General features: G+C 42.5%; 2 protein-coding genes across 2 annotated transcripts; one reads left to right on the top strand and one right to left on the bottom strand.

The window, feature by feature from the left end:
* The first annotated feature begins 18 nt into the window (after positions 1 to 18).
* Positions 19 to 14,289, top strand: LOC109424686 (zinc finger protein 2). Its single transcript, XM_062843083.1, has 5 exons — positions 19 to 101; positions 162 to 318; positions 12,438 to 13,009; positions 13,501 to 13,791; positions 14,026 to 14,289. Exons 2-5 carry the CDS (start codon positions 178 to 180, stop codon positions 14,228 to 14,230), a joined length of 1,209 nt encoding a protein of 402 aa, XP_062699067.1. The 5' UTR covers positions 19 to 101; positions 162 to 177; the 3' UTR covers positions 14,231 to 14,289.
* On the bottom strand, positions 6,544 to 10,782 carry LOC134289469 (uncharacterized). The gene is made up of 2 exons (XM_062855316.1): positions 8,338 to 10,782; positions 6,544 to 8,281 (listed from the first exon to the last, which is right to left on the bottom strand). Exon 2 carries the CDS (start codon positions 8,194 to 8,196, stop codon positions 6,544 to 6,546), a length of 1,653 nt encoding a protein of 550 aa, XP_062711300.1. The 5' UTR covers positions 8,197 to 8,281; positions 8,338 to 10,782.
* Positions 14,290 to 21,055: the final 6,766 nt, after the last annotated feature.

Raw genomic sequence — 21,055 nt, 5'->3', positions numbered from 1 at the left:
AGTAGAGGCTTCAATGTTTACAAGACAACAGCTGATTGCGCTTCTTTTCGCTGGTACAAGATCAACCAAAGCATTTCACAAGATTTTTCGAGACAAACCAGGTAAAAAGCGGCGGTTTTTTTCACTTTTGAAGGGTATTTACTTACAAACTTTATTTTAAGTTCCCACCAAATTGAAATGGAGATGGAATCCATATGCAGGCTGTGCCTGCAAGATGGTCCAGATCTGACTTCGGTTTTCGCTGAAATGGTAAGCATAACGGGACCGCCTTTAGAAGAAGATGCAGAGAAACTCATCCGGCTGTATTTGCCCATTCAAGTAAGTGAACACCTCAGACCTTATTACATTAAAACTATTGTTATCTTACTGGACCTATGAACTCCTTAAGCCGTTACCCTTTAAATACTCTGCTAGAAACGCTGAGAATTTCCTTCTGCAATAGTTCTCTCAGATATCTTTCTAGAAGTAACTACAGGAATTTATTCAGATGTTTCTTTCGAGATTTTTTCAAGACTCGAGGAAATGCTGCTCCTGAGTTTTACGAATTATTTGGAAAGTGTATTGTGGAGTTTTTGAAGGAGTTCCTCCAACAATTGCTGCAAGAGTTCGTTCAAAAACTACTCCTCGAATAGTTCCGAATGTTCCCACGAATCCCTTCAGGAGTCTTTGTAATTGTAATTGTAATTTTATTAACAACGGTAAAGCCTGCTAGTTTACACTGTTTATTAGGTCAATCTTCCTAAAAATTCTCCAAAATCAAATTCCTCCAATAGGTAATTAATGCATGAATGTCTCCCAGGAGTTCCTGCTCCTGTAGATATTCTTTCCGAAGTTCCTGCAACCTGTAGAATTTTCGCTGCAGATTTTTTTTTCAGATGTCGCTTCTGGAGTTTCTTTAGAAACCCTTTTAGGAATTCCTCCAGAACTTCTACGGGAGTCTCTGCAATAATCTTGAAAATTTCTTTCAAAATTTCTCCTGCAGCTGCTGGAAGTGATACTAAAAGAAAGTTCCTTCAAAATTTCCTGTATGCATCCTCCAGTAATTTCTTCCAGAAGTTTATTTACAAATTCCTCTGGAAGTTTCAATGTAGTGCAGGGAAATCTTTTTTTCCTAAATAAACTGTTTATGTAGGATTACCTACAGAAATTCTCGATTGATTTTTTAGAAAACTTACGGAGAAATTCCTGCTAGAGATTTCGGACAAATTGCTGAAAAAAAAACTTCTAAGGAAATTGCTGAAGCAATTGTTACATTGTTAATAGGTATTGTTTTCTGAAGGAATTTTCGAAGGAAAATCTGGAGCAACTCCTGAAAGAATTCTGTAGATAAAACTCCTGAAAAAGTTGCTACAGCAACTTCTAGTTTAATCTCTGGAGGAAATTCTAATGGATTACTTGGTAGAATTCCTACGAAAGCTTGTGTTCCTTGTATAATTCATGGAGGAAGCGAAGAAATTCCATGACAAAGTATACGATGAACATCTTGAGGAGTTCTTAATGAACTTATTAAGATAATCCTTAAAAAAACAGATGAAACTCATAGCGCACTATAGTTATCCCTGTATAAATTTTAAAATTCTTACAACAATTTGTAAGGAAGCTTTTGACTTGCTTTAAAGGATTTAGAACCCGGAAGAATTGTTCCTCCTGAAATTCCCAGTCTTTGAGAAGCTTCTGGAAAACTTTTGAAAAAGCACTTCGAGAAGTTACGTCAGAGCTTTTCCAAGTAACATTATTACTGTATGTACAACAAACCGCTCTGAAGCTTGATTTGAGGACTCCCAAGAGCAATTACTGGAGAAATCCCAGCTGAAAATGCTTGTGAAACTCCAGCAAGAATTCTCAGATGAATTCTAGTAGGCATATCTGATGAGAAATTTCTTTTGGAACCCTTGGAGAAATCTCTCAAGATTTTTTAGAGGAATTCCATCAGCATTTGTGGAGAAATTCCAAGAGGACTCCCATAAAGATTTCTCTTGGAATACTTCCAGAAATGCCCTTCAAGGATTCCTTCAAAAACTTTTTTCTGTGAAGAAGAAGTTCTTCCAGAATCCTCTTATGATTCCGCAATAATTTCTCCAGGAATTCCTCCTGTGATTTCCTGCGATATCCCCAAGAATAACTTCATATATTAATCACGAAAATCATCTAGGATTACCTACTGTGATTCATTCAAAAATTCTTCTTGAGACAGATACCTCAAGAGGTATCTTCATGGATTCCCCCAGAAATTGAAGTGTTGGTGCCACTCGAACTCATCAGCAGGAAGTTGTAGGGGGTAATTGCTTCTTCTGTAGAGTCTTCTAGCGGCACGAAAGTCAACGGATGGGAGTTAACAATCATCTCCGCTTCGGTTAAAAAGGTCATCAATTCCTCGTCATTCAAATGTTGCTTGTGGTGTAGACATTTGAACGCATCCTTGATTGAGCGTACCTTCCGCTCCCACACACCTCCCATGTGGGGAGCGGAGGGCGGGTTGAACACCCACTCGATTTCAGCATTGGTGAACGTACTGGCCAGTTCCCGATTAATAAATTTGATCTCATCGGCAATCTCGCGAGCAGCTCCCCGGAAATTGGTACCGTTGTCACTAAATATCTGTTGCGGTGCCCCTCTCCGGGATATGAAACGACGAATCGCCAGTCTACATGACTCAGTTGACAACGTGTGGACTACTTCAACATGTACAGCTCGTACGGTTAAACATGTAAATAGTGCCACCCACCGTTTTTCATTGCACCGCCGGCGCTTCACAATCAACGGCCCGAAATAGTCCAAGCCAGTAAACGTAAACGGGCGAACAAAAGGTGTTACTCGAGGATGTGGTAGGTTAGCCATCCTCGGTTCGGCTGGTTTTGCTCGGTAGACTTTGCACCACATACATTGCTTCACGAACTTCTTCACTTCAAACCGAATCTTGGGTATGTAATACCGTTGGCGCAGTTCGTTGACAACAGTATCGACGTTTGCGTGTCCGAAGCGTTGATGGTATTCAAGGATCAGCAGCTTAGTAACGTGATGACCCCGAGGAACTATCACCGGATTTTGGAACTCTGCCGAGTAATACAGCGAAACTTCATTGATCCGACTACTCATCCGCAACACACCTTTGTCATCTAGAAATGGTGACAACTTTCGAATGCAGCTGCTCTTGTTCAGCGGCTTGCGTTCGTAACTGGGCATCTCAGAATTCTTACGCAGGATGGATACCTCTTCGGGGTATTCTGCGCCTTGTATAACTCGCCACAAACTTGCCTCTGCTGCTACGTAATCTCGCTGCTCCAAAACTGCAATCCTACTGCCAGTCGTTTCTCGGTGAGGAGTTCGGCAGCGATGGACGAAGTGATGCAAGTAGCTCAGATTCTTCACTAGATCCTTCCAGCGAGAAAACTTTCCGAAATCGTTAGTTGAGTCGCACACTGCAACGTGGTGTTGTACAGCTTTAGTCTCTTCCTGAGGCTCTGCGTATTTGGCCGGTTGACGCGGCCACTCCTTTCCCGCTCGATGAAGAAATGCTGGACCCGTGAACCACGGACTTTCTGGGTCAAAACAGGGACCGCTTCCCCACTTGGTACCCTTGTCAGCGACATTCAGGTTTGTTGGGACGTAATGCCATTCATCGACACTTGTTTCAGACTGAATCTCAGCAACCCGAAAAGCAACGAATTGCCGGAACTTCCGAGGATCCGCTCTTAACCAAGCGAGAACGGTCGTTGAATCAGTCCACATGTAACGTTTCTGGACTGGTATGGAGTGATTCTCCTGGATGCTCCTTAGAAGTCTCACTCCAATCACCGCAGCGCACAGTTCGTTTCTTGGAACCGATTGAGGTTTTAGAGGTGTAACTTTCGTCTTCGCGGCTACTAGGGCACAGCGTGGTGAACCTTCGTCGGAAATCCTGAAGTACGCTGCAGCACAGTATGCCATTAGGCTGGCATCAACGAAGATATGAAGTTCGAGAGAATCGTAGCTGTCCGGGTGGTAATTCGGGAAATAACACCTTGGAATTCGAACCTGTCTCAGATGCGGAGCCAATCGAACCCATCGCTGCCAATTCTCAAAAACATCTGTCGTCACAGGATCGTCCCAACTAACACCGGATCTCCAAACATCCTGAATCAAAATTTTTCCGTGCACTGTATACGTAGCTACGATCCCGATGGGGTCAAAATGGCTCATCACGACCCGGAGAACTTGTCTTTTTGTGGGGACGATGCTTCCGGATAATAACGGATGAAGATCTTCACGGAACTGGGTTTCAAATTCGAACATGTCATCCTTGGGATCCCATGTCATCCCCAAAACACGTTCGGCAACCGTAGACTTCTCAACTGAAAAGCATTTTGCAGTATCGTTGCTGTCGACCCCGACCCGTCGAAGTACCTCATCAGAATTAGACTGCCAGTTGCGAATCTCGAATCCAGCTTTATCGAAGATCAAGCGCACTTCTTTCACGATCCGCACAGTTTCATCTACCGTGTCTCTGCTGTCCAGAAAGTCGTCAACGTATGTACAGTTGATGATCGCCGCCGCCGCTTCTGGAAACGTTTCCTCAAAGTCCTTGGCGTTGGTGTTTTTAACATGCTGCGCCAAACACGGGGAGCGCGATGCGCCGAAGATAACGACGTCCATGACGTACACCGTTGGCGCTTGCTCGGGATCGATTCGAAATAAGAATCTTTGGGCTTGGCGGTCGCTTTCCTTGACCAGCAGTTGGTGAAACATTTGGCGGACATCGCCAACTGCAACGTACTGCCGTTGACGAAATCCACAGATGACCTTGAGCAGTGGGGTTAGAAGATCTGGCCCGACCAGTAACATGGAGTTGAGTGACACATCTCCTACACGGGCCGCTGCGTCCCACACGATGCGAAGTTTCTCAGGTTTGCGAGGATTCTGGACGATACCTAGGGGAAGGTACCAGACGTGACGTGGATCAGACTGCTGTAACTCGTTCTCGGTAGCAATATGAGCATAACCGCGCTGCAGATACTCGTCGATCTGCTCTGCTACCTTCATTTTCAGCGCTGGATTTTTGGCAAATTTCTTTTCCAAACAGATTAAGCGACGTTCAGCCATTCTGTAGCTAGAAGGGAACTCGAAATCGTCGCTCTTCCATAGGAGGCCGCATTCGAACCTGCCAGACTCGGTCCGCTTAGTGGACTGCATCAAAATCTGCCGAGCTCGTTGATCTTCGGAAGACTCTAAAGGTGGCAAAGGGTTCACACCGAGCGACTCCACTGCGAAGTAGTCGTTAACAAGCTTGTGGAGTGACTCGTCTGCGCTACAGTTGCACATGTGTAACATCACGTGATCGGTATGTGGCATTCCTCGGTGTCCACCTCCGAATATTGTCCACCCAAGTCGCGTTTTGGCTGCTATCGGTTCTCTGCTACGCCTCTCGCGTTTGTCCAACGTTAACTTCAGCGTGGCGTTATCCAGACCTATGAGAATACGAGGAACTGCATTCGAAAAACTTCGAACAGGAAGACCTTTCAAATGCGGAAATAGTTTGGAGAGTTCTGCATAATCCAGGCTTTGTTGCGGTAGGTCCAGGTGCGGTATTGTTTGGACCCCTGATATGGCGTAATCTGGTCCACCGTTGACACCGGAAATGCGCAACTCCACTTGCCTAGATGACGGTTCCTTCCTGGTAACGCTCCCTGTCCACTGGATGCATAGCGAACTGATATTCCCGTTCAGCCCAAGTTCATCAGCAATAGCTTCTTCCATCAGCGTGACATTCGATCCATCGTCCAGGAATGCGAAGGTTGAGACGGACTTGCCATTGCTGGAGAGGGTGACAGGAATCACCTTGAATAACACGCCGGCTTGGCGAGAACAGTGAGCCGAGATAATTCCTGACGAACCTGCATGCTCAGCATTGTTTGGTTTGGTGTTCGCAGGATGGAGCAGTCTATGATGAGGTTCCTTACATCCGTTGGTTTCACAGATTTGCTTCGATCTGCACGGCCACTTTCCGTGGCTTCCCAGGCAACGTTGGCATAGTTTAAGCTGATCGACGAGACGCTTCCTTTGCTCCATACCTAAGCCAATGAATTTATCGCAGGTACGGAGCTTATGGTCACTATTATTACACGCAGGGCACGGTTTAGGGACATACGATTCGGATTTTGGATGATATTCCTTTTTCGGGCTCGATACCGGGGAGCTCCTCTTCTCCTCCACGGTGTGCGCGTTAATGAACCCCCCTTTCTCCTTCTTACTTCTTCGGTTCTCGTCCGCATGCGAATCAGTAGGCAGCGACACTTTGCACGCAGCAGTTTTGATGGATGTGACGTAATCACTGAAGGCCCTCAGCGAGACCTGCGGTACCCTTTGCGTATGAAGACCCCATTCAAGGCGAAGACTAGGAGGTAGTTTCCCTACCAACTCTGACAGCAGCATCGGGTTCGACAGGTGGTCTTGCAAATTCGCTCCGTCAATGAAGGTTACCAGGTTTCTGACCTCCCTTCCGAAACTGATTAGCGTCTCAAGCTTGTTGACATTGGGCGGAGGTGCGTGTCGAATTTTGACCAGCAGTCAATGAACTAGCTGTTCCGGTCGGCCACATTCGTCGCGAAGAGTTTCAATGATCTCTGGGATCGCCGTCGGCAGAGTTAGTATGCTCTGGACTTTCTCCCTAGCAGCGCCAACCAAGCTTTTTTGTAGCCTGGCCAGGTTCTCGTCTGGTTGAATCCCACACATGGCCGTCGTGGACTCAAACGCGTTTATAAACATTGGCCACTCAAGAGGATCACCTGAAAATTTAGGCAACTCACGTGATACCACTTGTCGTGCAGCCAACTGCTGTGCGCTCAATATGCCTTCTGCAGCCTGTGCTCGGTGGAAGCTCGAAGCTTGACCAAAAAGTGTCTGCTGATTAGAATGTCCTGCTGGATCGAGTTGCGGTTCCGATGCGTAGGTTCCTGCTACATTTCCCACAGTCGTACTCGATTGCTGGAGTGGCACCGATTCTGTTGACCATCGAGGGTACGACGGTTGGTAGAAATTTATCGGGTGAGAAGCGCCGATCGGTTGCACAACGGGAATCTGGTTTGCAGTTGGGAAATACTGCTGGTTGTCGACGAAAGTCACACTTGCGTTTCGTGGCCACTGTGCTGGAAACGAAGAGGCGTTCTGGTTCAGTGTTGGAGGAAAGGGCTGACCAGTTTGTTGACCACACGGCTGGAACCGTTGATGAATTTGGTGCTGCATCCTGGGTAGCTGAGCATCTGGCAGCTGAGCTTGACTTCCACAGCGTACACGGGCAGAAACGTGACTTCCCAAAGGATTCGAACCTGAAAGCACTGGCTGCTTCGGACCTGACAGAACGGTCGGTGGAAGTTGCCGGTTAGGCCGATGCAGTGGGTGTTGTTTCTGCTGTTCTTGGTGGACGACGTTGCTAAGCGGAACTGAACACGACTGCTCAGGAGGATGAATAGTTGTGCAGTTTGTCATTGTTCTCGGTGGGTCTCTGTTAGCTACTGACACGACGGGTGCGACGACTGACGGCAAATTACTTGGTGGGAGAATCGATGTGACCTGGCCAACGTTGGGGTGCACGAATGGAGGTTGATTGCCAAGACCCTGGGCTACCATCGGATGATCGAGAGAAGAAACCGGCGGAGCTGATACCGTTTGTTGTTCTGGTACCGCTAGAACCACGTTCCCAGTGGAAACAATAGGTGTCGATGTTGACGCCCCTGGTTGATGATCCACCGTCTTCGCTGGAGTATCTACCGATTCATTGATCCACGCTCTTACCTCGCTTCTGTAACTGTGACGGCTTCTAGCACTGTGTCGGCTCCTAAAACTAGAAGTGCTGCCTCTAAGCTGCTTGTCCGACTGAATCTCAGCCTCCAGCTGATGCTTCTCGGCTAGAAAAGCTCGCTCGCGTTCAGCTTGCTGCAGTAGAAGGCGATCTTCCAGCGCCTTAGATTCTTCTAGCTGCCTCAACTGCAAACGGGCATTCGAGCTTCCGGAGCTGACCGAAATCGCTGAGCTGTTAGTGCCGTCGTCCCGGCTGGAGCAATATCCGCAATGCCATGGCTTGTTGCAGATAGAGGCTTGAACTCCTGCACAAGTGTAGTGGAACCAAGTTCCACAAATATCGCATGCAACCATATCGTCGGCATGGTCCGGCCGATTGCATGCCTTGCAGTGGTTGACAGACTGCATCGCTGCACTGCTCATTACTGGCTGGAACCTGATTGGATGCAGTAATTTTCGAGGATGTTACAAAAAACTGTTCCGTAGTTCGGTGTTTCCGTAAACTCGACTGGAAAAAAACTTTTATTTAGAACAATCCAATTCAATCAACTGAAATCAACTTACAAATTAGTTTCTAAACTATCCGATTGATCCAATCAGCCTTCCAGTATCGGTTTATGAGGCAGTTGTGAGGTTAGATACCTAGCTATGAACAAGATTGTCAAATTAGCTGTATATCATTGGCTATTTACTCCGTACTTACTATCCCGTACTAATTTAGTTTATAATTTAGCGTTTAGGGACACTTTAGGCAATAACTATAGATTTTAAACTGCAATTTTAAGAATGATTAGATACATGTTCAAGTGTTGTTTGTGTGTTGCATGATCATAGATTAAGTAGCTAAATAAGTGCACAATTAACATTCCACAAACCTTGAACTTACTGAAACTAACTACTAAGAATTCATGTGATTTTGTTCAATAATTATTATAATAAAAGATTGCATAGAAACGAGTAATATTAAGATTAGGCTTCTTCATTAGCCGTACGACTTCACGTGCTATCGATTCGCTTTTTGTTATCGTCGGCTATTATCACTTCGGCATACAAGTCAACGTTGACATTGACATTGAAAAGACATGTGTCAATGCGACGCAGATCCAAAGGGCCTATTGCCTGTAATCCGCAACAGCAACAATTTTGCAGTTATCGCACCCCTATCTGTCAAAAATAAAACGTCAACAGAGTTGCGATGTTTTTCGGATGCACTACAGCTGCATTGCGATGTTTTTGAGTGCATTCTGGCTGCGTCCAACAGCAATTGACAACTGTTTGACGGCTGTCAGTCGTTGCAGTTAGCGAATTTCATTCGGTAACTGAAACGTAAACATGTTGCACTTATCGAACGTCTACTGTAACATTATTACTGTATGTACAACAAACCGCTCTGAAGCTTGATTTGAGGACTCCCAAGAGCAATTACTGGAGAAATCCCAGCTGAAAATGCTTGTGAAACTCCAGCAAGAATTCTCAGATGAATTCTAGTAGGCATATCTGATGAGAAATTTCTTTTGGAACTCTTGGAGAAATCTCTCAAGATTTTTTAGAGGAATTCCATCAGCATTTGTGGAGAAATTCCAAGAGGACTCCCATAAAGATTTCTCTTGGAATACTTCCAGAAATGCCCTTCAAGGATTCCTTCAAAAATTTTTTTCTGTGAAGAAGAAGTTCTTCCAGAATCCTCTTATGATTCCGCAATAATTTCTCCAGGAATTCCTCCTGTGATTTCCTGCGATATCCCCAAGAATAACTTCATATATTAATCACGAAAATCATCTAGGATTACCTACTGTGATTCATTCAAAAATTCTTCTTGAGACAGATACCTCAAGAGGTATCTTCATGGATTCCCCCAGAAATTGCTCCTTTAGTTTCTTCACTGATTTTTCCAAGCATTCCTTCAGAAATTCATTTTGGGATTCTTTCAGAAGTTTCGGCAAGGATTCATCCAAGAAATCTTCTGGCATTACCACTAATAATTCTTGCTAGGATTCCTCTAGCAATTCCTGCTGTATCTTATTCATGAAATTCACTAGAAATGTAATATTCCTGCTGGACATCCTCTTGAGATTATTTTGGGAACTACTGCTTGGATTGTTCCAGGATTGCTGCTGGGATTCCTCTAGACATTTCGAATCCTCCAAAAATTTTCTGGGTTTCCCAAGAATTCCTGGAGGGCTCTCAAAAGCAAAAAGAGATATTCTTGCTGAAAATGCTAGAGAAATTTAAGCAAGAATTCTTGAACAAGTTCTAGTAGGAATTCTTGAAGCAATCCCAGCAGTAATTTCTGCATATATTCCAAGGGGAATTCTAGACGAAATCTGAAGGGAATCATAGCAGGAATTTCTGGAAGAACTTCAAGAGGACTCCCTTGAGGAATTTCACTAGAAAATCTATGGAACTCCTTTTGGAATGTATAATGGAATTCTGCTAGAATTTTTTGCTAGGATTCCTCCATGGATTTGTTGTACAGATATCGCTCCGATGATTCTTTTGGTGATATCTTCAAGAATTCCTATAGGAATTCCTCTCGGAATACATACCTGCTTGCTAGGTTTCCTTCAGGAACTCGTACCACAATTTTACCGGACATCCTTGCTGAGACTTCTCAAATATTTCCAGAAGGTATTTCTAGAGTTATTGCCCTTAGGGATTCTCCAGGAATGTCAGCAAGACTTCTTGGAGGATTCCCACCACGAATTCCTGGAGAAATTACAGCGGCATTCTAGGAGCAATTTCAACAAAAATTCTAAAAGGAACCTGAAGAGGATTTCCAGTCAGAATACGAGAAGAAATTGCGAGAAGAATCCCTAAGCGGAAATCTGAACGAATCCTTGCAAAATAATCTCTGGATGAATTTCTGGAGGAATCCATAGAAAAATTACAGCAGGGATTACTAAATGAATTCCACCAAGCATAAATGGAGAAACCCCTGCAAGAATTTATTGAGATAATCCCAGAGGAATTCTTGGATTCATTCTTTGAGGAATTCCTGAAGGAATCCTTGGAGGAATTCTTGGAGGATTCACATCAACATTAAAACACATTAAAATAAGCATTAACCCTTATGTGGCCGGCAGGGTACCCGGGTACCCAGCACCCGCTTAAAATACACGGTGTCGAAATATGCAAAAAGTTTGCCGGCCACATAACGGTTAACGCAGCAGCACACTCATGGGGAATTTGTGGAGGAATGTTTTGAAAAATCACAGAAGGAACTTATGCAGGAATAGGCATTCCGAGAGAAATAACTAAAGTAATGTGGTTCATCCAAGGATTCCTATAGATATTCCTCCTACACTGAAAAACAAGAAAACCCCAATTTGAGTATTTTTAAACTCACTTTTGAGTTCTTTTTTGCATCCTCTTTCATTCGCTCTCTTTATTATTGTTGTCAGAGACTGAATAGCAAAATAACCAAACTTTGAGAGTTCGATGCGGGAAGCCAAAATTGAGTAAGTGACATAGTACCGAAAGTTGAGTAATTCCAGTGCTGAAAATGTCATTTCGACATATCTAATTTCAACCACATCCAGTTCATTTTAGAAGCTCAACCTGAGAATATGGTATATGAAAAATGTGTGCGGCTAGACCAGTTCTACAAGAAAGTCATGGAAAACCCGCTATTTTCTGAATGTTTAAGGTAAATGTCACGGACTACCTTCGAAAAATGCCAATTGATATTCACCATGAATATCATTGGCGTTTTTCCAAAGTAGTCCATGACATTTATCTTGAATATTCGGAAAAGATCTATTTTTCCGTGACTTTATTGTAGAACTGGTCTAGCCGCACAAATTTTTCATGTACCATATTCTCAGGTTGAGCTTCTTAAATGAATTGGATGTGGTTGAATTTAGATATGTCGGAATGACATTTTTAGCACTGCTCCAAATCAGGCAAGATCAGAAATTATATTATTATAAAGCCTATTTCGGCACCAACATTTCAAAAGGGCGTAACTGCATTTTGAAACATACCACTCTATCACATCTGTGGGTCATATTTTAAGTTTCCCACGAAATTCATAAACATCACTAGACAGAGAAATTGCTCTTCTTTCCTATACTGGCGGTGATTTGCATGGCGGCATTGAAATACGATCCACAGATGTGAAAGAGGGGTTTGTTTCAAAATGCAGTTACGCCCTTTTCAAATGTTGGTGCCGATTTAATCATGTTCTTAAGTTCTTAAAATATTTTTGAAATAGCCTTACACATATTCAGAAGGCCAGTATTTGTTTTAAAAATACCTATAAAACATGTGACATCATGACACAAAAAAGATCAAAAACATTGATCAATATACTCCGGACATAGCTATCTGTCTAGAGGGCGGAATCAAAAAGTACGAAACTGATTATACTAATTCGACAATGAAGCACTCATCGTGCAGAAAATCATCTGCAAATCCCATACTGGTTTTGCAGGAAATTTTATTAGTAATCTGTTCAATATTTCATTCAGGGGTTTGTTAAGTAACTCCTAACTTAAGAAGAATTAAGAAATGTCTAAAGAGTGCTAATTAGAGACTCTCGAAAATTTCACTAATGCAACTTCATTTTCTTTGTTGATTTTTTTTTATTGTCTGAGGCAATTCAGTCCAGTTTTTCTTGCTTTTCATACGAGTGAATTGATAACGTACGATCCCCATGGTTTCAGATCATCAAATCGGAAAACACCATGTATCCAGCTATTTGCAGTGATTGCAGCCATCAGATCGAGCAGTGGCATCGATTCTACCTGTCGTGCATCGATAATGACAAAATCTATCAGCAACGACTCTTGGAGCATCAACTTGACTCAATTGAATTTCCGGTTCCATTGAAAGAGGAATTAATGGACGAGGAAGAACCGAGCTACGTGGATCAATATCTGGAATTTGAATCAGTCGATGTTGGTGCCAGTGAACTGACTAACGGTGACATTGCTGATTCGGATCACTATTCATACGATTCCGATTTTTGTCCAAAAAAGTCGAAAGCCAGGTCGAAAAAAATGCAAACAACAGCACCGAAGAAGCGTGGCAGACCGAGTCTGAAGTCAAAGGAGGACAAGTTGTGGGAAGAGGAAATGGGTTTGAACCAGCCGAGGGCGAAAAAACCGCGTGCACTCAGAGTCGAGTCTTTGGATGCGAAAAAGAAACGTAAACCCGATACAAAGATGTGTCCCATTTGTGGTAAATTCTTCGTGAGTTTGTTCGAGCATTTGCGGCACCACCAGAATGATAAAAAGTAAGAAAAGTTGTGAAACAAATCTCGAAAAGAGGGTTATCAACAAAAGGCTGAAAGACGTAAGGCTGAAATAGAAAAATATGCTTGTATGAATTTGTCAGATTTCTTCACGTAAAATATGCACAAATGGTGATCGTAACACATCAACATGGTTGATAATACATAATTATTTGATAGAAACAATAATAGAGACTTGAAGACAAAAAATAGTGCATTCAATTTACACGATTTTAAAAATTCGTCGTTTAAAACGCACAGAAAAATATAAATATTAATATAAATTTCGCATTCATTCCATCGATATTTTTGTGAGTGTAGGTATAACTAATTTCGTAAATTGTTGCTTATTCTTAGCCTTTTCATATTTCGTGATGATTCTATGATTTCAACCTTTTGTTTTCAGCCTCAGCTGCATTCAGCCCTTTGAAATGCAACCTTATGTTAGCATCCCAGAATCGAGCTCTCCTGAAAAGCTTTCCCATATTCCACAGGTACCAATGTTCGCACTGTGAGAAAAAGTTTATCGGTAGGTCAAATTATTTGACCCACCTGAACATCCACACCCGGGAGAAAATGTTCAAGTGCACGCTCTGCGACCGACAGTACATGTACACGAAAAGCCTGAAGATGCACATGATATCGCACGCCGGGGAACGCACGTTCCAGTGTACGGTTTGCAAAAAAATGTTCCTGCAGAAGTCTTCCATGGAGAGACACATGCGTAATCACTTCGAGGAACCGAAGATCAAGTGTGACGAGTGTGGTCATTTGTTCTACGCCAGGTAAGAGTGGGTTTCTTGAAAGTTACTGAACTTTTCGGTTTTTGGTTTTTTTTAATTGTCGCACAAGTTATACATAGTTTTTGTTCAGGCTTTTCTTTATGTATTTTCTTGTTTGAAAACTCATATATCTATAAACCATGTTTAAAAAATGTTTCGCTGAATTCTGATACCTTTGACCTAAACTCGTACGGCAATAACACAAAAAATAATCTTTTGTAATGCTTATTTTCCCAGGGGAGACCTGAACAAGCACATGAAAACACACCAATCGTTCAAGGAGTTCAGCTGTGAGATCTGTGGTCGCGCCTTCGGACGGAAAGATAATCTTCGGACACACATGAAGGTACACCAAAAGAAGCCGAAAGATACAAAAACCACCGATTACCCACCCGATAGAACAGCAGTGGAGGAATATGGGATATCCTACGTAGATGATTAGTTTAACGTAAGCTCCACGCCATGTTGTGTTCTGAATACACCGGGTAACAACTAAATCAATATTGTCCGACTCTGTGTCTTGATGATTTACATTTCTTTCGAAATTCCTTCTTATTACATACAGTTTACATCTGTACATCTCTAGATGACGAACTGTGAGCGAGGGGGTCGACAGTCAATGCTGAGAAGATGAGGCACCTCAACCACTTCAACAATTCGTCCAAGGTTTCCAAGAACGAACAAACTGTAATAATGCCGAAAAGGAAAATTGGTTGTGAATTAAATCGGACGGAGAAATTATCCACAGAAAATGCAACCGACGAAACCATCATAAAGATCCAAACCTTCATCATGGAAAAAGGTCATCTGGCATGTCTTCAAGAACCATGGGTGAACGTTCCAACGTATTCTCGCAGCATCAAAATGTAAGTCACTCGTTGCTCTATGATAGCAGTAATTCTAAAAGGAAGCATAACTGTTTTCCTATTTCAGAATTAATCCAGCGAAATTGCGTTGCCATTAAGATCGATGTTTCAACAGACAGAGGGGTAAGTCAAGCACAAATTTCTTTTCATGACGATAAAAACCCTAGTTAATCCACCTAGCGGTGCTGGCGCCTTTCTCGTGCCTTCGAAAACCCATTTCAACAAAACTCAAGTGACATGTTGATGAATACCGTATCTTTCCGATTTTGGCAACACGAGGTGAATTTTATGTTGCCAAAATGGGGTGTTGCCAAAATCGGTAAAAAATTGTGATTTTACAACTTTTATGCGTTATTTTGACTGATATTTTCAATATGGACTATTCAAAAGTTACAAAACGCATAGGTGACGTTCATAAATTACGTCATGATTTTAAAAAATGTCGTTGTTGAAAACTTAATGAATTTATATTTTTTTAATAGAGGTAAAGCTAAAAATATGTAATTAAGATGATTTTACGATAAAAAAATTTTGTCAAAAATTTGTGTTGCCAAAATCTATAAAAAAATGGTTGCCAAAATCGGGTGTTGCCCAAATCGGTAAAAAAATGTTGCCAAAAACGGGTGTTGCCAAAACCGGGAAGAAAATGGCTGTGGCTTCGTGGCCGTGCGGCTAGTGTCACCAAGAACTTAGTCGCATCGTGCTGAGGAGCGTGGGATCGATTCCCGCCGCAGCTGTCAGGAAATGTTTTCGGCTGTGCCACTGGGCGTTGCATGCTAGTCCGTTGTCTAGTGTCGTGCTTCCTTCAAAGAGCGAATAGCTCACTGGAAGCATTGAACGTGTCCTTGTCTATTAAAAATATACCCACATTGCATGGTTTTGCAGCCGAAAACTCCTTGAAATAGCCGCCATCTTTAATTTGGAGCCGCCATTTTGGATTTTATACCGCCATCTTGGATATTTTGGTCGTCAATTTTGGACTCCGGACATTTTCCCCATACCAAATATACCCTACCCATATTGTAGGGTTTTAGGACCTTAATCTCCATTTAAAAGCAGCCATTTTGAACCGCCATCTTGGATTTTAGACCGCCATCTTGGATATTCTGGTCGCCATTTTTGGACACCGGACATCTTCCTCGTACCAAATATACCTATGTTGCATGAGTTTAGGGTCTTAAACTCCATTAAACAACCGCCATTTTGAATGATGAACCGCCATCTTTGATTTTGAACTGCCATTTTGGATATTCTGACTGCTATTTATGAACTCCGGACATCTTCCCCATACCAAATATACCCATATTGCACGGTTCAAGGGCCTAAAACTCCATTAAAATGCCGCCATCTTGAAATTTGAGCCGCCATCTTTGATTTTAAACTGCCATCTTGGATATTCTGACTGCCAATTTTGGACTCCGGACATTTTCCCCATTCCAAATACATACACCCATATTTCATGGATTTAGGACCTAAAACTCCATTGAATAGCAGCCATCTTGAATATTCAGCTGCCAACTTGGATTTTAGACCGCCATCTTGATTTTAAACTGCCATCTTGGATATTCTGACTGCCAATTTTGGACTCCGGACATTTTCCCCATTCCAAATACATACACCCATATTTCATGGATTTAGGACCTAAAACTCCATTGAATAGCAGCCATCTTGAATATTCAGCTGCCAACTTGGATTTTAGACCGCCATCTTGGATATTCTGGTCTCCATTTTTGGACTCCTGACATCTTTCTCATACCAAATACATCCATATTGCATGGTTTTAGGGGCTAAAACTACATTAAATAGCCGCCATCTTGGATATTCTGGTCGCCATTTTTGGACTCCGGACATCTTCCCCATTACAAACATACCCATGTTGCATGGTTTTAGGGTCATAAGCTCCATCAAACAACCGCCATCTTGAATGTTGAGCCACCATCTTGGATTTAGACCGCCATCTTGGATATTCTGATCGCCATTTTTTAACTCCGGACACCTTCCCCACACCAAATATACCCATATTGCATGGCTGCATGGCTTTAGGGTAATAAACTCCATTAAACAACCGCCATCTTGAATTTGGAGCCGCCATCTTAGATTTTAGACTGCCGTCTTGGATATTGTGACCGCTATTTTTGGACTCCGGAAATCTTCCACATACCAAATATATCCGTATTGCATGGTTTAGGGCCTAAACCTCCTTTAAACGCCGCCATCTTGAATTTTGAGCTGCCATCTTGGATTTTAGGCTGCCATCTTGGATATTCTGGTCGCCACGTTTGGACCCCGGACATCTTCTCTATACCAAATATACCCATATTGAACATCTGCTCCATACCAAAAATACCCATATTGCATGATTTGGGGCCTAAAACTCCATTTAAGAGCCGCCATCTTGAATTTGGAGTCACCATATTGAATTTTAGTCCGCCATCTTGGATATTCTAGCCACCATTTTGGGACTCTGGACATCTTCTCTATACAAAATATACCTATATTGCATGGATTGGGGCCTAAAACTCCATTAAAGAGCCACCATATTGAACTTTGAGCCGCCATCTTGGATATTTAACCGCCATCTTGGATATTCTAGTGGCTATTTTTGAGTTCCGGGCATCTTTCTCATACCAAAAAACCCCATATTTCATGGTTTTGGGATTAAAAATTTTCAACCACCATCTTGGATTCTAGACCGCCATCTTGGATATTCTGGTCGCCATCTTGAATATTGGACCGATATCGGGGATTTTCTGGTCTCCAGTATTGTATACCGCATAAAATTCGTCAACCATGCTAAAGGTTACAAAAATCGGAGCAGCTTGATGTGTCGCATGATGGGGCTTGGTTCACTTTATATATGACCAGTTCCACCGGTGCTGGTCCGAATCACTAAAATGGCCATAACTTCAAAACGCCTTGACCGATCCTAACCATTTTCAATACCAAACAATGCGGTAATATTCCGGTTCGATTCGTGCTATAATCCGTAAAATCGGTCAATGGGAAGTGCTTTAAAAGTGAGTGACCTTTTTTGTACACAGACATACATACACACATACACACTAGTGTGGGTCATCGGAACCGTTTTCTCAGATCAAAGCTTTTTTGGTTCAGTTTCGGGTCCTGAGTATCTGTGCAAAATTTGAGCACGATCGGTTGCATCTACACTTTGCGCATTGCAATTGAAATTTGTATGGGATTTTGTATGGGAAAACATACTTATTTGCATTTTTGTCATAAGTTGAAAAAGTTTGTCTGAAAGTTTTTAACCGATACTATAAAATGATAGCCTAGGATGTTCTGAAAAACTTTGTCGAAGACCGCAAAGCGATCCGATGCTTAATAAAATAGTTATAACCAACGAACCGCATGCATGTGTTTATGTTTTAACATGTAAAGGAATAACAATAGCAACAAAATCATGCTGTTTCGCCAAGCAATGCCAACGCTATAACTTTTTTCATAAGCATCAGATCACTTCACGGTCTTCGACAAAGTTTTTCAGAATACCCTAGGCTATGTTTTCACTTTATCGGTTACATGGTTTTAGAAAAAATCGAGCTTGTTATGAGAGACATGCAAAAAAGTGTGTTTCCCCATGTTAAACCCCATACAAACTTCAAATGCGATGCGCAAAACGTAGACATAACCGATAGTGCCCAAATTTTGCACACTTATTTGGATCTTGAAATGGGATCAAAAAAGCTTTGATCTGATGGGATACCATTGAATTTTTCATTTTTCCATATAAACGATGACCCACTCTAATACACACATACAGACATCATCTCAATTCGTCGAACTGAGTTGATTGGTATATGTGACTTGACCTTCCTAGCCTTCTATCGAAAATTCGTTTTTTGAGTGAACATATAGCCTTTCGGTACACTTTGGTGTACGAGAAAGGCAAAAAGGTCGTTGTTTTGTTTTATCTAAAAATACTTAAAAATCAACTTACCTAAAAAATCAAATGACGCCAATCCCGGATTCCCTGGCGTCTCGCCAATCCAGATTAATCACTGAGGGAAGTATAACTAGCCATAGTCTATACTATTACCAACAGTAAAAAAACTTCGGTTTCCTATGAAAAGTTGACGGATTGATGCCGCTGTTTTTCATTCAGCCGATGGCTGTCAGAACAAACGCTGTTTGAGCCGCACCTCCTTGGTGGATGAATTTCTGAAGGAATCTCTAGAGGATTTACTGAAGAAATCCTAGAGGAATTCGTAGAGTAATTTCTGGAGGAATTCCTGAAAGATTTTTTGAACTAATTCGTTGAACGATCTCTCAAGGAATTCCTGGAGAAATCTCTAGGGAAGTTCTGGGAGGCATTTCTAGAGAAATTTCGGAAAGAATTCCTAGAGGAATTTCTGGAGGTATCTTCGGAGGAATTCCTGGAGAAATTCCTGGAGGAATCCCTGAATCAATTCCTGGAAGAATTCTTGGAGAAAATCTTGAAAATCTACCTGGTGGAATTTCCTAAAGAAATTCCTGGAGGATTTTCCGAAGAATTTTGTTGAAAATTTTCTGATGTAAATTCTGGAGGAATTCATGGAAGAATTTCTGTGGTAATTCGTCCAGGAATAGTTGAAAGAATTTCTGAATTTCTGAAGGAATATCTGGAGGAATTACTGGAAGAACTCCTGAAGGAATTTCTGGAGGTACTCATGGAAGAATTTCTGAAGGAATATCTGAGGGAATTTCTGGAGGAACTCCTGAACGAATTTCTGGAGGAATCTCTGCAGGAATTCCTGGAGGAATCCATGAAGAAATTCTTGGAAGAATGCCTGTAGGAATTTCTAGAGAAACTTTTGGAGGAATCCCTGAAAGCATTTTATGTAGGAATCCCTGCAGGGATTCCCTGATGAATCCCAAGAAGAACTCCACGAGTTCAATAGCGACAATGGGTCGTGTGAAGACATATTCGCTCGGTACACTCTAAATTCACGATAAAACAACATAAAACTCACTAAAATCGTTTTGCTCAACCATGTCTCCGCAAGTCTATGGGGCTGTCCATAAACCACGTGGTCATGTGGGGGGGGGGGGGGGGGTTAGGCCAATGACCATTTTGTATGGACAAAGAAACATTTTTGTATGGACTAATGACCACGCAGGGGGGGGGGGGGGTTGAAAAGTCCCAAAAATATGACCACGTGGTTTATGGACAGCCCCTATGTTATCTATAGTGGCCCGCCGATTTTCCCCTGACGTTCTCTAAGGCTTCGGCCACGTCTGGTCACCCCCTTTAACTGCGACGGCCCTAGGGTTTCTTACGCATCCTAGGTTACCAATATTGATATATCAGACTTCGGCCAACAACGATGCCGGTATTAACCTAGACTGGGGCTCTAGGACTACGTAGAGGTTGTAAATAGAAGTCTGATGGATTCTGGTGGGGTCCTGTTGTGGATGAAACAGCGCGCATTTCAAACCATGATAATAGATATCAGTGGTTTCCGGTTGTTATCTTTTGTCCACTTTCAACTTACTTATTCCACTCTCATTTTCTTAAATCCTAAACTTCAAATTTCTGCTGTTTTCTTAACCTTCCGTAACTCGCGCGGTTGACTACCTGCGTCCGCACCACGCTAATGCTGAATACAAAAAGCGAGATTTTTTCATCGTGTTGTACAAAATACAACAGCGCGATCGCTCGTGGGTTAAACTATCTCCGCGCAAGTCAGAGAGTGGAAATTTGCAAACTGCCTTTGGGGTTTTTGAATCAGGCCCTTCCATTCGTGGTTCTTGCAATAGTTCCATTTTGCTCTTATTAATTTCATCTTCAAGATACACTTCAAGATATTTGGTGGTGGGGTTTTAAAGCTTGTTCGGTGGTAGCTGGTTGGTAGGTAGAGTTTGTGGTAGGTAAGATGATTTCGCCTTTGTAGACGCCGTTGACATGGTGATAGCTATGAAGTTCTCATATTTAAAATGGGCACCTCCATTGCGGATCACTTTCTAGTCACTTATCTCTAACACAATGTTAGAAGTAAGTCACAGTGACTTCTGTGCAACCAAAACTTGCTCTACAGTGCCTCTTCTATGACTTGTGTGCTGCTGGGCCTTAACTTTCCTTAGCATAACATTCATTCTCGCCTACTGCTGCACTTCCGTAGTGATATCTTTCGGTGCCTTGGTCTTCGTGCCTATGGCGTAGGTGTTCATCAATGTGCTGCTTCCACCTTTCAATATCCTCAAGTCCTCAAGAGACACCCATCCTTCGCTCCGTTAAACGACGTCGTTGGGGGATACGTTGAGCTTCTGATACAATTCCGTTTCTTCCAAAGAGGTGAGTTTGCTATTTGTGCCATTATGCGTTCTGACGGGTTTCATTCTGCAGCATTACCACCTATTTAACAACTGTTCCATGTATTGCGTGTCATCAGAATTAACAACAT

Source organism: Aedes albopictus, chromosome 3 (genome assembly GCF_035046485.1).
Source record: "Aedes albopictus strain Foshan chromosome 3, AalbF5, whole genome shotgun sequence".
Classification (NCBI taxonomy): domain Eukaryota; kingdom Metazoa; phylum Arthropoda; class Insecta; order Diptera; family Culicidae; genus Aedes; species Aedes albopictus.
The sequence above is the reverse complement of the archived record's forward strand: the minus strand, read 5'-3'. Positions and strand labels throughout refer to the sequence as shown.